At 43.6% G+C, this 14276-nt stretch overlaps 1 protein-coding gene and 1 pseudogene across 1 annotated transcript; one reads left to right on the top strand and one right to left on the bottom strand.

Moving 5' to 3' along the window:
• The first annotated feature begins 1709 nt into the window (after positions 1 to 1709).
• LOC121570216 lies at positions 1710 to 8635 on the top strand (annotated as a pseudogene).
• Positions 8636 to 11241: 2606 nt separating this feature from the next.
• LOC121570535 (DELTA-stichotoxin-Hcr4a-like) lies at positions 11242 to 13270 on the bottom strand. The gene is made up of 3 exons (XM_041882004.1): positions 13173 to 13270; positions 12241 to 12375; positions 11242 to 12148 (listed from the first exon to the last, which is right to left on the bottom strand). The coding sequence occupies exons 2-3, from the start codon at positions 12342 to 12344 to the stop codon at positions 11701 to 11703; spliced, it is 552 nt and encodes a 183-aa protein (XP_041737938.1). The 5' UTR covers positions 12345 to 12375; positions 13173 to 13270; the 3' UTR covers positions 11242 to 11700.
• Between the last annotated feature and the right edge of the window lie 1006 nt (positions 13271 to 14276).

Genomic DNA, 14276 nt, shown 5'->3' on the forward strand with positions numbered 1-14276 from the left:
AGAAGTTCAAGATGACGGTCAATCACCCTCGGTCTGGGGCTCCATGCAATATCTCACCTCATGGGGCATCAATGATCATGAGGAAGGTGAGGGATCAGCCCAGAACTACACGGCAGGACCTGGTCAATGACCTGAAGAGAGCTGGGACCACAGTCTCAAAGAAAACCATTAGTAACACACTACGCCGTCATGGATTAAAATCCTGCAGCGCACGCAAGGTCCCCCTGCTCAAGCCAGCGCATGTCCAGGCCCGTCTGAAGTTTGCCAATGACCATCTGGATGATCCAGAGGAGGAATGGGAGAAGGTCATGTGGTCTGATTAGACAAAAAATATAGCTTTTTGGTCTAAACTCCACTCGCCGTGTTTGGAGGAAGAAGAAGGATGTGTACAACCCCAAGAACACCATCCCAACCGTGAAGCATGGAGGTGGAAACATCATTCTTTGGGGATGCTTTTCTGCAAAGGGGACAGGACGACTGCACCGTATTGAGGGGAGGATGGATGGGGCCATGTATCGCGAGATCTTGGCCAACAACCTCCTTCCCTCAGTAAGAGCATTGAAGATGGGTCGTGGCTGGGTCTTCCAGCATGACAACGACCCGAAACACACAGCCAGGGCAACTAAGGAGTGGCTCCGTAAGAAGCATCTCAAGGTCCTGGAGTGGCCTAGCCAGTCTCCAGACCTGAACCCAATAGAAAATCTTTGGAGGGGAGCTGAAAGTCCGTATTGCCCAGCGACAGCCCCCGAAACCTGAAGGATCTGGAGAAGGTCTGTATGGAGGAGTGGGCCAAAATCCCTGCTGCACTGTGTGCAAACCTGGTCAAGACCTACAGGAAACGTATGATCTCTGTAATTGCAAACAAAGGTTTCTGTACCAAATATTAAGTTCTGCTTTTCTGATGTATCAAATACTTATGTCATGCAATAAAATGCAAATTAATTACTTAAAAATCATTCAATGTGATTTTCTGGATTTTTGTTTTAGATTCCATCTCTCACAGTTGAAGTGTACCTATGATAAAAATTACAGACCTCTACTTGCTTTGTAAGTAGGAAAACCTGCAAAATCGGCAGTGTATCAAATACTTGTTCTCCCCACTGTATGTGAACAAACGTTCTCAGTCATGAATTACAACAAATCCCATTGCAGGTCAAATTTAACAAATGACCACTTGTCAGCTGTTCAGAGAATCTCTACATCAAAGATGACACCAGACTTTGATGCCCTTGCCAAGAGAGGTGACCAGAACCATTGTTCACATTAAGACTTGAATAACCGTGACTGGGGTAGGCAAGGATTATGCTTTTTCATGGTGATGGTTATGCACTGAGAATTATCCAGAATGCACTTGGATACAGGTAACAACTAATCAGTCAGATTTGGGCTGAGGTAATTGGATAACTGGCTCACAATGGAGATGAGAATTGTTCCTTAATATGCTTTCAAAAACAGACCATTCCTAATGAAACGGATGCTCTTACCATATGTTTCACTCACATTTTAGAATAGTTATTTTTTAATACACATCTGCTGTTACATTTTGCATGTCTCCAGTCATATAATATATATCTATTTTTAAGTTTGCATATTGTGACTGTAAGTTTGATTGTACTTTACAAGGGTATAGATGCAGGATCTGTGTGTGTGTTTGACTGTGTCTGTGATGTTATAAATATATCAATTTTGTGGAAAATTTGTTCACAAAAAACAATGGTAGAATTGTTCTGCAAGCATATGTACACCTACAGGACACTAGTAGTTGCGTGTCAATGTGAAAATGAATAAAGGCTTCACATGTTTTGTCACGCATATAGTATGTGGCCCTTCACTTGGTTTCAAAAACTCAATGTGGCCCTTGAGCCAAAAGGTTTGCCCACCCTAGACTCTAGGGTTTACCGAGAATGGTGTGACAAACAAAAAACATCCAGTCAGCGGCAGTCTGTGAATCAAAACAACTCTTTGATGAGAGAGGTCGAAGGAGAACAGGCGGGCCACAAACAGACAAATGACGGGGCAGTACAACAGAACGGTGGGTGGCAGTACAACAGAACGGTGGTGTGCAGAACGGCATCTCGGAACACACAACTCGACAATCCTTGTCACGGATGGGCTATTGCAGCAGACGACCACACCGAGTTCCACACTTATCAGCTAAAAACAAGAAGAAGCGACTTGCGTGGGCATGTGATCACCAACACTGGACAATTGAGGAGTGGAAAAACATTGCCTGATCTGATTAATCCCGGTTCCTGTTGCGTCATGCTGATGGCATTGTCAGGATTTGGCATAAGCAACATGAGTCCATGGACACATCCTGCCTGGTGGCGGTGGTGTACTGGTGTTGGGAATGTTTTCCTGGCACACGTTAGGTCCATTGATACCAATTTAGCAACAAACGTTTCCGACACCTTGTAGAATCCATGCCCAAAGAATTCAGGCTGTTCTGGAGGCAAAGGGGGTCCGGTGAGTGTAGGTTGTAATCTCATTGATCAACGTCTGAACCAAATATTACCCAATTGTCCAGTTTAAAATTACTTGGTGTGCCCAGTCAGTGGGTCATCACTAATTACATTGTCCTTATTTCAATTGGGGATTGTTTTTCTGCTTGGTGATGGAAAGTCTACAAACCTGTCAACAGACTAGCCTACGTATTGACTACATGGAATTCAATTCAGATGATACCGTTGGCGCAGTGGTGTAAGGTACTGCATCTCAGTGCTTGAGGCGTCACTACAGACCACCTGGTTCGATTCCAGGCTGTATCATAACTGGCCGTGATTGGGAGTCCCATAGGGCAGCGCACAATTGGCCCAGCGTCGTCCGGGTTTGGCCGGTGTAGGCCGTCATTGTAAATAAGAATTTGTTCTTAACTGACTTGCCTAGTTAAATAAAGGTAAAAAATAAATAAAAAATATCCATGCACACAATGTGCTAATTTCCCATTTCCTTTTTGATCAGAAACAATATTTGATTTGATGTGCATGAAATTGTTTGGTGAAATACGCATAAAGGAGAGTAGGTGCCAATGACTCTGCACCTTTTGATAGCTGTTTTTCCTATTTTGATCATCATGATGTGTCTGCAATGAAAATCTATTGATTACATCGGATGCAGACTAACTTTCTGTTTTTTTCAGCTTGACTCAAGAGGTTACATTTTGAAAATACATTTACTGTTATGCAAAAGACCACAGAGTTCTGTGCCTTGTGTACACTGTTTTGGAGATCGACAACATTGTTCCAAAAAATGCTTGTATGCAGATGAGGAAAAATGTAAAAGGCTGTGTAGTTTATCTAACATGACCCCACAGCTATGGGATATACCATTACATAATGTTGTGAGACGTCTCAACGTGCAGATTAAAGTGAAGTGATTCAAGTCAAGTGATATAGAAGAGAGTTCTCCCGGCCTCATAGTTTCCTAGATCTACTGCTGACATACGCTGACATGTTGCTGGTGGGCTCTCCTCTCCTCTCCTCTCCTCTCCTCTCCTCTCCTCTCCTCTCCTCTCCTCTCCTCTCCTCTCCTCTCCTCTCCTCTCCTCTCCTCTCCTCTCCTCTCCTCTCCTCTCCTCTCCTCTCCTCTCCCTGCCTCCCTCCCTGGAAAAGGACCAGAGGGGTATACTACAAAGCAGGATCAATAAGTTAGCCAGCTAACTTTGATAAACAACCAGAAATAACAATAGATTTGATGTTTCATTAAGAAAGCTAAACTCAGATATGTGTATTTGATTGTTGATTCAATTAGACCATGCCCATTCAAAGCGCATCATTATAAAAAAATAAGAAGTTATTTCAGAATATGTTGTCAAGCTAGATGGCTAAGTCATCAATCAACTCATCCATATGGTGTACACACCCCTCTATGGACCCGTTCACTTATGTAACACCTGTCACATCTGACATATACTCAGATTAATTTACGCTTTCATTTCACGTTGGTGGGATAACCTAAAGGCAGAAGAAGCTTAGTCTGTAAACATATCCAAACAGATCCTAGCAACGTGTTTTAATGCAATATGCAAATGATGACATTAAGGTTACCAATTGCATTAGGGAACTAAATATGTGGCCAAATAGGTAGGTACAAGATCATGAACGATGTATACATTATCTGGGTATTTGCATTTCAATGCGAGTTAACCATAATTTGTCTGTGGGATTGTGCCCTGTTTATTCTGGTGATAACTGGATCACTGGCTGTCTCATGGTGTGTGTGTGTGTCATGATCGGGATGGCCTGAACTCGCAGCCTGATAGAATACCAAGGCAATCCGCAATATCTGCAGTCAAAACACGGTGGAACAAAGCCAGAGTGCAGTAACTTCACTTAGTAACACAAGTTACTGCTGCTTACCTTGGTTTTTACTTGGATTTTGTAGTTACTGGAAATGTCACACTATTTTCTCTGAAACGGAAGATAATTGAACCAGGACACTTTGTCACAAGATAAAACAGATGCTACAAAGCCTGATTTCGGTCTTAACTCAATTTTGACCAAATGTGCAGTTACTGTGGTTTGCAGTTGTACAGTAGTGTCAGTGGAGACTGCTGAGGGGAGGACGGCTCATAATAATGGCTAGAATGGAGTCAATGGAATGGTATCAAACACATCAACGATGTGGTTTCCATGTGGTTGATTCCATTACATTGACTCCATTCCAGCCATTATTATGAGCCGTCCTCCCCTCAGCAGCCTCCACTGAGTAGTGTAGGCCTATGACCCTATCATTCTTGTTTGCACGTCTGGACATACAAGAGTTGGAGAGGAGGGGAGGGGGCGGCATGTTTGTGAGTGAAAGGGCTAGAGGACATCATGCAGATGGGTTGACTGGCTGACAGAGAGGACTGAGTAGCAGAGCATGCCCACTGGGCACAGACGTCAATTCAACTTCTATTCAAATCAAATCAAATCAAATTTTATTTGCCACATGCGCCGAATACAACAGGTGTAGACATTACCGTGAAGACATTACCGTGAAATGCTTACTTACAGCCCTTAACCAACAATGCATTTATTTTTTAATAAAAAAGTAAAATAAAACAACAACAACAAAAAAGTGTTGACAAAGAAAGAGCAGAAGTAAAATAAAATAACAGTAGGGAGGTTATATACAGGGGGTACCAGTGCAGAGTCAGTGTGCGGGGGCACCGGCTAGTTGAGGTAATATGTACATATGGGTAGAGTTAAAGTGACTATGCATAAATAATTAACAGAGTAGCTGCAGCGTAAAAATTAATGTAAATTCATTGAAATTACATGGAAACAACATTGATTCAACCAGTGTGTGCCCAGTGGGTGGGTTGGGTTGGGTGGATAAGAGAAGGAAAAGCCAATGCACAGTACAGAGATGGGATGGGCAGTGGTTTGTATTGATCTCCTGTCTGTCTTGCTGTCAGAGGATCAGTCCCAGACAGAGAGCTGGCGTTCACCATTTAGCCAATGTGAGGATAAGAGAGCTATGGAAATACATAGCAAAATATTGAACATAACCTTTTTGCTTAGTTACATGCAGATATGTGTGTGTCAATGTTTAAATGTAATTTCATCATGGCCACATTCTCCATTCGCAGCAGCAGCTTCTCTAGCATTGGAGTTGGGCTAAGCTCAGGAGCCTCTATGGGGAGCTTCAACTCCTCATGCTCTGACATGGGCATGTCCATGATTTCCGGGAGGTCTGGAAGTGTGTACACACGGACCGGGGGTAAGGGCATTCGCATCTCCTCCATTACAGCCTCCCTCTCCACTGGTGGGGGCCGATTCAGCTCCATGGGTGGGGGCTTTGGCTCTTGAGGTGATGGAGGGATGAGCTTCGGTGGCTTCTCCATGGATGGTGTGGCCGGGGGAGGCAGATGAGGGTCCATCACAGTCAGTGAGAAGCCACCATGCAGAACCTGAACACCCGCCTGGGTACGTACCTGGAGAAGGTTGCCACCCTGGAGGAGGCCAACATCAAGCCGGAGCTGCAGTTCAGGGAGTGGGGGCTCAGCCACGTCAAGGTCGACACCAGGGACATCAGCACCCACCAGGTGGCCATCGATGAGCTCCGCTCCAAGGTATGTTCCTTGTTGGTTTACTATGATGGACAAAACATGCATAAATTAAGATGGAGAAAACTCACAAATACTGATCGATTTTGTTGTATTACTGTACATGGCATTAATATTATCAGTGCCTTTATTCATTAAACTCTCAGATTATAACAGCTGCCAGCCAATACTTTTACAATGCATTTACTGAGCACTGATGCATTACATATTGTGACATATGCAAAATAACATTGGTGTCATGCCAAACTATTTAATGATGCAATTGAAAGGCGTCTCCAGTGGTGTGAGATAATATAACCAGAAACCTGATACTTTTCTCTGTGTGAAGTTCTTGGCAACCAGCACTGTAGTGGCTGAGTTGGCCCTACAGGTGAATAACATCAAACTGGCTGCAGATGACTTCAGAATCAAGTGAGTCTAACATATAAGCTTTTAGCAATTAGTTACCCTTTTTTTCAAGATTGATCTGAATATTTAATGAATGAATAAATAAAACAATATTATTCCATAGCATTACAATTGCTGAAATGTCAGATATCGTAGAGATATTTATAGTATAACTTGATCAACTGGAGTCCAAACTAAGTGTCAACCACATGGTTTGAGAGTGAGTTTGGCCTGCGCCAGTCTGTGGAGGCAGACATCGGGGGGCTGAAGAGGATGCTGGGGAGATGTTCCTGGCCAGGAGCGACCTGGAGATGCATCTGGAGGACCTGAAGGAGGAGGTGGTTTACCTCAAGAAGAACCATAAGGAGGTGGGTCTCGTAGTAGGGTAGCCTGGTCCCAGATCTGTCTGTGCTGTCTTGCCAACTCCTACGGTCATTGTCATGCCACATGACATGACAATGACCATAGGAGTTGACAATACAGCACAGCGAGATCTGGGACCAGGCTAGTAGTAGTGCACAGCATGGATAACACTGATATTAGACCAAGTCTGCATCTGAAATGCTACCCTATTCCCTGTATAGTTCACTACTTTTGACCAGGGCCCATCAAAAGAGCCCAGGGCTCTAGTCGAAAGTAGTGCACTTTATAACGAAAAGAGTGACATTTGGGACCAATCAGAATGCTGATACTACTGTAATATTGTTGTTGATGTTGTTTCCTAGGAGACCATGTCGTTCAGTGCCCCGGTGAGTGGTCAGGTGCAGGTGGAGGTGGACGCCGCCCCGGCCCAGGACTTGAACGCTGTCATCACTGAGCTCAGAGAGCAGTACGAGGGCATGGTGGCAAAGAGACGTAGAGAGACAGAGGCCTGGTTCAAGAACAAGGGAAGGGGACAAACACACAGACATAGATTATGTCCCAAATTGCACCCTATTCCTATATGGTGCACTACTTTTGACCAGGGCCCATAGAGCTCTGGTAAAAAGTAGTGCACTATGTAGGGAATAGGGTGCCATTTGGGACGCATTCATAGTGTATGACTACAGGGACCTGAATACATAACATTTCAAGATTATTTTCTCTATTCAAGAAATAACAGTATTGACGCTCAATAAGAAATACTTCTGTGGCCTTTCATTTTTTTCTTTACTATTGATTACTATGTTTCATATAATATATTTTATATATGTCTTATACTGATTAAATATTTATTAATGAGTTAATTATTTTGACCTGTGTGTGTTGGTCCCCTCAGGCTAAAGTGGTGCAGCAGGAGGTGAGCTCCAGTACTGAGGTCCTGCAGACCACCAGTGTAGAGCTGAAGAGCGGCCAGTCCACCGCCAGAGGCCTGGGACTGGAGCTGCAGTCTCCCCACTCCACCGCCAGAGGCCTGGGACTGGAGCTGCAGTCTCCCCACTCCACCGCCAGAGGCCTGGGACTGGAGCTGCAGTCTCCCCACTCCACCGCCAGAGGCCTGGGACTGGAGCTGCAGTCTCCCCACTCCACCGCCAGAGGCCTGGGACTGGAGCTGCAGTCTCCCCAGTCCACCGCCTGAGGCCTGGGACTGGAGCTGCAGTCTCCCCACTCCATGGTAAAGTGGCACACCCAGCACGGCAGACTTAGAACTTCTTGGATAGAAGCACTTTAGTTTCTCATTTACCTATCACATTATAAGACTCTCAGTTTGGACCCTATGATTTACTATTACAACATGCATCATGTTACTCAGAACAAATAGGCCTGAAGAGTTTCAAAACTTTTAAGTTTCGTCCCCCCCAAAAAACTATCCAATGTGACAAGCCACAAATTATTTTTTACAATTCCAAGGATCACTTAAGCTAAAGACAGCCCAACCCTTGCCCCTTACTTATCTGCTGTAGGGATTGAACATACATTTATTTGGAAAATAAAAATGCCCTCCAGAAAGAAAGTGTCCAAGTCAGACTTAACCAAAAAGGAATGAAGAATCACAGTTCAGCTCAGTTCTCACTGTGTGTCTGTGGCCCTGCCCTTGTAGAAGGCTCTATGGAGGGGTACCTTGCGGAGATGGAGGCTTGCTACGGAGCTATGATGATGAGCCTGCAGGCGTCAGTGACAGGTCTGGAGAGCCATCTGACCCAGATCAGGGCAGACACAGAGCGCAGCTCCCAGGAGTACCAGGCCCTGCTGGACATCAAGACCACAGGCCGCTGAAGGGAGGAGACATTGGTTGAGCTAACCTCTCAACTCTGACCCTTTGACTCTCAGTACGACATCAGTCATCCTCCTCTCTGATGAAGGCTGTCTTGAGGATATTGTGTTCTTTGAAATCTGTTATCATGAGATTTTGGTTCATTGTGCTGACATTTGGGGGTTTTCTGAACTTTTGTTCAATGGCAGCTAACCATCATGTTAGATGTACCTCTATATATTGTGCCCAGTATTAGTTAGATAAATGCTCCCTAATGTGTGAATATGTTCTGTTGTAGAACAGTATGAGTCATTCCCTTGGGCAGCCTCTAGGTGTCAGTCTTTGAAAGCAGATAAAGATGGCACCCAGCACTTTACAGTAATACAGAGCACTAGGATAACACAACAAATTGGTAACATTAGTTCAGACCAGGGAATGTTTTAGCAGAAGAAGGTGCATTATTTTGTCAGTATTATTCACTTGAATCACTTCTGATTATGTTCTTTTGTTTCTGTAGGTATGCAGTAACCAACACAGGAGTAGGCCTAACCAAACTCAGTGTGACCAAACTCAGTGCTGTTGAATTTGAGAATTCAGGTAAGTGAAACACTGACACTTTGATCTCTTTTGATCATTCTGTTTGGGAACTCCCATATTGAATCAACACACTTTAATTACCCAGATTAATAACAATGATATGAAGTACACACAGGTGTGAACAGCAAATAGAAATTAACTGCATATTACATTTCTAGTTGACACTGTCTCATCAAATGTCTGGTGTCTGTCAGAGGACCACTTGAATTATATTGACTCTCTCAATATGACTCTCTCTCTCTCTCTCTCGTTTCTATTTCAGAGGGGGGTTCCAGCTCATCAAATGCCACAGTTAAAATAGTGACAGTGATAGAGGAGCTGGTGGATGGAGAGGTTGTGAGCTCCACCTCAACAACCACAGAAGAGATGGCGGAGTCTTGCACAGAGTCTTATCTCAACACTGTTTAACACCAGATACAGGAGAATGTTCAGCTCTAATCAACTGATTATCTTCAAATAAAAGAGTTCAAGTACAGGAAATCAGCAGTGACTTATGTAAATCCTACTCCCTTTAGCTGACTACCAAATGACTGCTGTGATACTGGCTTGTGTATATGTTGTTGTGCTTTGGCAGTTTTTGAGGAAATATACTAAATGCCAAGCTTACTATTGTATGAGTCCATGCACGCACACACGCACAGACACACACAAATGCAGGCATGCATGCACGCACGCACGCACGCACGCACACCCACACAAAACACAATCACATACAACACAATACATGAAAGCATGCACAAGGATATGCAGGTGTATGAGTGAATACATGGGGGAGATTGAAAGAGGGAGAGTGTGAAAGGAGTGAGGGAGTTGATCCTCTTTCAAAGATGTAACAGATAAAAATCCCTGCTTAGCGCGCCGAGTGGCCCCATCTGTTATAGGCGGCGGTGCCTGTCGCTGTTTCAATGCACCGCTCAACAATGCTTCTGAGATTGAGCCTAAATAGAGCTAGTGTATGTTTCTATACTATGTAAATGCTACAGCGGCAAGAGAAACCTTTGATCAGGGCCTTTTTGTGGCAGTAACCAGTTAATGCAGCTAAAGCATCATTAATCTACCGCCCGGGGGAAACAGAGTTGGAATTGTAAATGGAATTGCTGTTAGAAACGCAATGCAGCTTTCTCTCTTAGCAGTACCCTAATTTTCACATTGCATCATTACAATCGTAGCAGTACTATTACCATAATAAGTGTGTACTCTATGTGTGTGTGTAAGTCACTCCCATTGTGGGGCTGGTGCAGTATTGTTGATGGTCTGATAGCATTTCAAGAAATACCCATGCCTCTGCCTATAGGGCTAGGGAATTAGAATTAGACTGTAAGTATAAGTGATAATGGTTTATTCTCTGTGTTGGTATTGTGTGAATGATAGCTGTTAGGGGGGAAGAGACTTCCTATTCACTGGCTGTCATCTCCTCCGTCAGGCCCTTGAAGCTCTCTGTGAGATGACAGGCACAGCCTTACAGTTTCTCTGAAGAGCCTTTCAAATGCTACATTTGCTTTCAATAGAGGTTTAATTTTAACATGGTTGTGCTTCTCAAGGGTGAGTATAATGCAAACTGTGACATTTTAGGAAAACAGTGTGGTGGAATAGGGTGCACCAGGCATGGCCATTGACTCACTACAACCCTGTGAATCACTCATCTTGTTACAGATACACTATAGTTTAGGTGATCACAGGTACCCTCCACAGACTAAGCCCCCGTCTAAGCCAGGGGGGTCTACTAAGCCACAGTATATTGAATTATTTTAAGAAGGTCATACCAAGGATCATTTAGCTATTTGATTTGGAATTTTAAGACCCGTTGAAGTATAAAAAAAATATATGAAAAAATGATTTGATGAAAAATGTATTTTGGCCTTACATACTGCACATAACTGCATGGTATGCAATGCATAATGTTATTCAGAAGTTGAAGACTTTCTATCAGTATTAGTTATCCATTAAAAGCCTGTATAATTTTCCTTCAGGGACAATGTTGCATAATTTTTCCTGGCTCAATCAATAGAGAGAAACTCATCATACACAAATATCTTTAGCAAAACAACAACATTTATTCCATAGACTATTATTGCCATAAGTAGATACAGACAGAGACAGCTCATGGCTATATGTTGTTAAGTAAGCTATGCACCCTCGTCCTCTTGTGAGTCGTTTTGATTTACATTTCTACAGAAGATGCCAGTTGAAAGAGGATGGTACTGAGAGATGAACAGAACAGTGACTTCTACAGAAAAGAGAAGATATCGCTTCTGCCTGGATTCATAAACAAACTAAACTGTGATCTTAAGCAGATTTACTGAAAGGTAATATCTTGAAATTCAGACATGTCAGCAACAAAACATGGGTTAAATCATGCATACAGACAGACAGTAGCAGTATAGCAGGGTAGTAATATCTAATGGTTGATGGATTGGTTTTGGCACAGAGGTACAACACAACATAGGTATACTGTAGTGCTGGTGAAGAGGGTGGAGGCTGGAGGTTCCCCTTAGTAGGCCTGCTGGTTGGGAGTGAACAGCTTGTCCCACACCTCCACCTTCATGATGGCCCTGCCCATGGGGGACATGGTGGCCTTGATGTCCAGGTAGTTCCCTTCATAGTTGATCCCTGAGCCATTGGCTTCCTCTCTAATGAAACCTTTCTGGTTCTTTTCATAGTACATCTCTTTATACAGTGACTCATCACAGGCTCGGCCCTTGTTGAAGATGCCCACAGCGAACCAGTTCTTGTAGATGTTGTAGTCCCAGGGCACAGCGAACATGAAGGCCACTGTCTCGATGTAGTCGTTCCGGGACCTCTCAAAGAGGTCATAGGTCAGAACACCAACGCTGCCCGTTGCCTTGGCGCTTGATTTGCTGAATGTGCAAACATCGGTCTTTAGGGGCCGCACTGTGGGCTGGGGAGGGTTGTAGGTATCCCCACTCTCCAGGAATACCCTAGAGAGGACACACACACAATGTTATGCTTTCAAAATTTCCTTGAATGTATAGTGTGACAATAACAATAGTTTGGTGAAGTGTGTACTCACTTTGGGTTTATGAGACAGTAGTTGTTTGTGAGATTGGTGATCTCAATGGTGACATTCCTCTTGCTGCTCAGGTTAGCTACCACGGCCTCGGCTGACTCTGCCATTTTGGAGTGGTTCTGATATGTACCTTTATTTCTACAATACAGAGACTAGCAGGGTTAAGCCTTTCAGTCAGACTGCTGTGTAGCAGTACATTTGGGGTTGACCCCCTGGAATGCCAAGAGGATCTGTATTCATATGTGAGCCAATTCTGTCCAAAAATGTACTGTAAAATACAGTTACTGTAAGTGTCCCTCTGAAAACCTTAACTCTTTGTTACAACATGCCCTGCTCAGTGTCAAGAGGTTTTTCTCAGAATCAAATACAGTAGAGAACATTATTTTCACATTTCAACAGCAATTTCATCTCCTCTGTTGGCCGTTTGTCTCATGACACACGACACGCACAGGTATTAAACAGCCAGTTTAGAATGGGAGATGTAAGAAAAGCCTGAGAGCCTGTGTGTAGTGAGGAAGATTTCAAGGCAGTTCTCAACAATTACAGAATGGCTGCTCACTCTGCTCAGCTCATTAGGAAGCCTGGCTCTTTAATTACATCACTAAGTAACCGGCAATAATCAGTTTAGAGAGGGGAAACCTAGAGAAAATCATCTCCACTTTCATTTGCAGGGAAACGGATACAAATCAAACGGACGTCTCACATGTAAACTGCACTAATAGATTCACATATGCCAAATAATGCATCTATAAATTGTCTTCATACCAATGGTTAGCGGGGGAGAACCAAATGGAAATAAGATTTGTGTTAAAAATTATCATGGAAAGGGAACAAATGTAGGTGGAATACTGTCACCCTTACAATATCTACATAACCTCTAATTATACTTATTCCAGTAATACTCATAGTTGTCATGAAAAGGACTAATATCTTACCTGTAAAATACTTCTGAAGCGTGTTCTGTCAGCTCTAGAGTTTAGTTTAGTAAAAACGCACCTGAAAGGAGGGACCTTTTTTTTCAAACCAGGAAACAGTTTCACTACTCTGTCAAACGCCCTCAGCAAACCCTCCCACCAACCACACAACCACCACACACACACACACAAAAAAAACACTCCTCCCACACACACAGGTAGCATGTGGCACACACTACCTCCATTACATCTTGGGGCTCATATTAAAAGTACAGTATAATGTTTTATAGCCAAGATTATTTTGTCTAGCTCTGTGGGAACGAGTCCCTACCACACCCTAATCTGGGTTGGAGCTAGCAGACCAGAACAATACAGTGGCTTGCGAAAGTATTCACCGCCCTTGGCATTTTTCCTATTTTGTTGCCTTACAACCTGAAATTAAAATGGATTTTTGGGGGGGTTTATATCATTTGATTTACACAACATGCCTACCACTTTGAAGATGCAAAATATATATTTTCTCGTGAAACAAACAAGGAATAAGACAAAAAAAAAGAAAACTTGAGCGTGCATAAATATTCACCCCCCCAAATGCAATACTTTGTAGAGCCACCTTTTGCAGTAATTACAGCTGCAAGTCTCTTGGGGTATGTCTCTATAAGCTTGGCACATCTAGCCACTGGGTTTTTGCCCATTCTTCATGGCAAAACTGTTCCAGCTCCTTCAAGTTGGATGGGTTCTGCTGGTGTACAGCAATCTTTAAGTCATCCCACAGATTCTCAATTGGATTGAGGTCTGGGCTTTGACTAGGCCATTCCAAGACATTTAAATGTTTCCCCTTAAACCACTCGAGTGTTGCTTTAGCAGTATGCTTAGGGTCATTGTCCTGCTGGAAGGTGAACCTCCGTCCCAGTCTGAAATCTCTGGAAGACTGAAACAGGTTTCCCTCAAGAATTTCCCTGTATTTAGCACCATCCATCATTCCTTCAATTCTTACCAGTTTCCCAGTCCCTGCTGATGAAAAACATCCCCACAGCATGATGCTGCCACCACCATGCTTCACCGTGGGGATGGTGTTCTCGGGGTGATGAGAGGTGTTGGGTTTGCGCCAGACATTGCGTTTTC

Source organism: Coregonus clupeaformis, chromosome 7 (assembly GCF_020615455.1).
Source record: "Coregonus clupeaformis isolate EN_2021a chromosome 7, ASM2061545v1, whole genome shotgun sequence".
Taxonomy (NCBI): domain Eukaryota; kingdom Metazoa; phylum Chordata; class Actinopteri; order Salmoniformes; family Salmonidae; genus Coregonus; species Coregonus clupeaformis.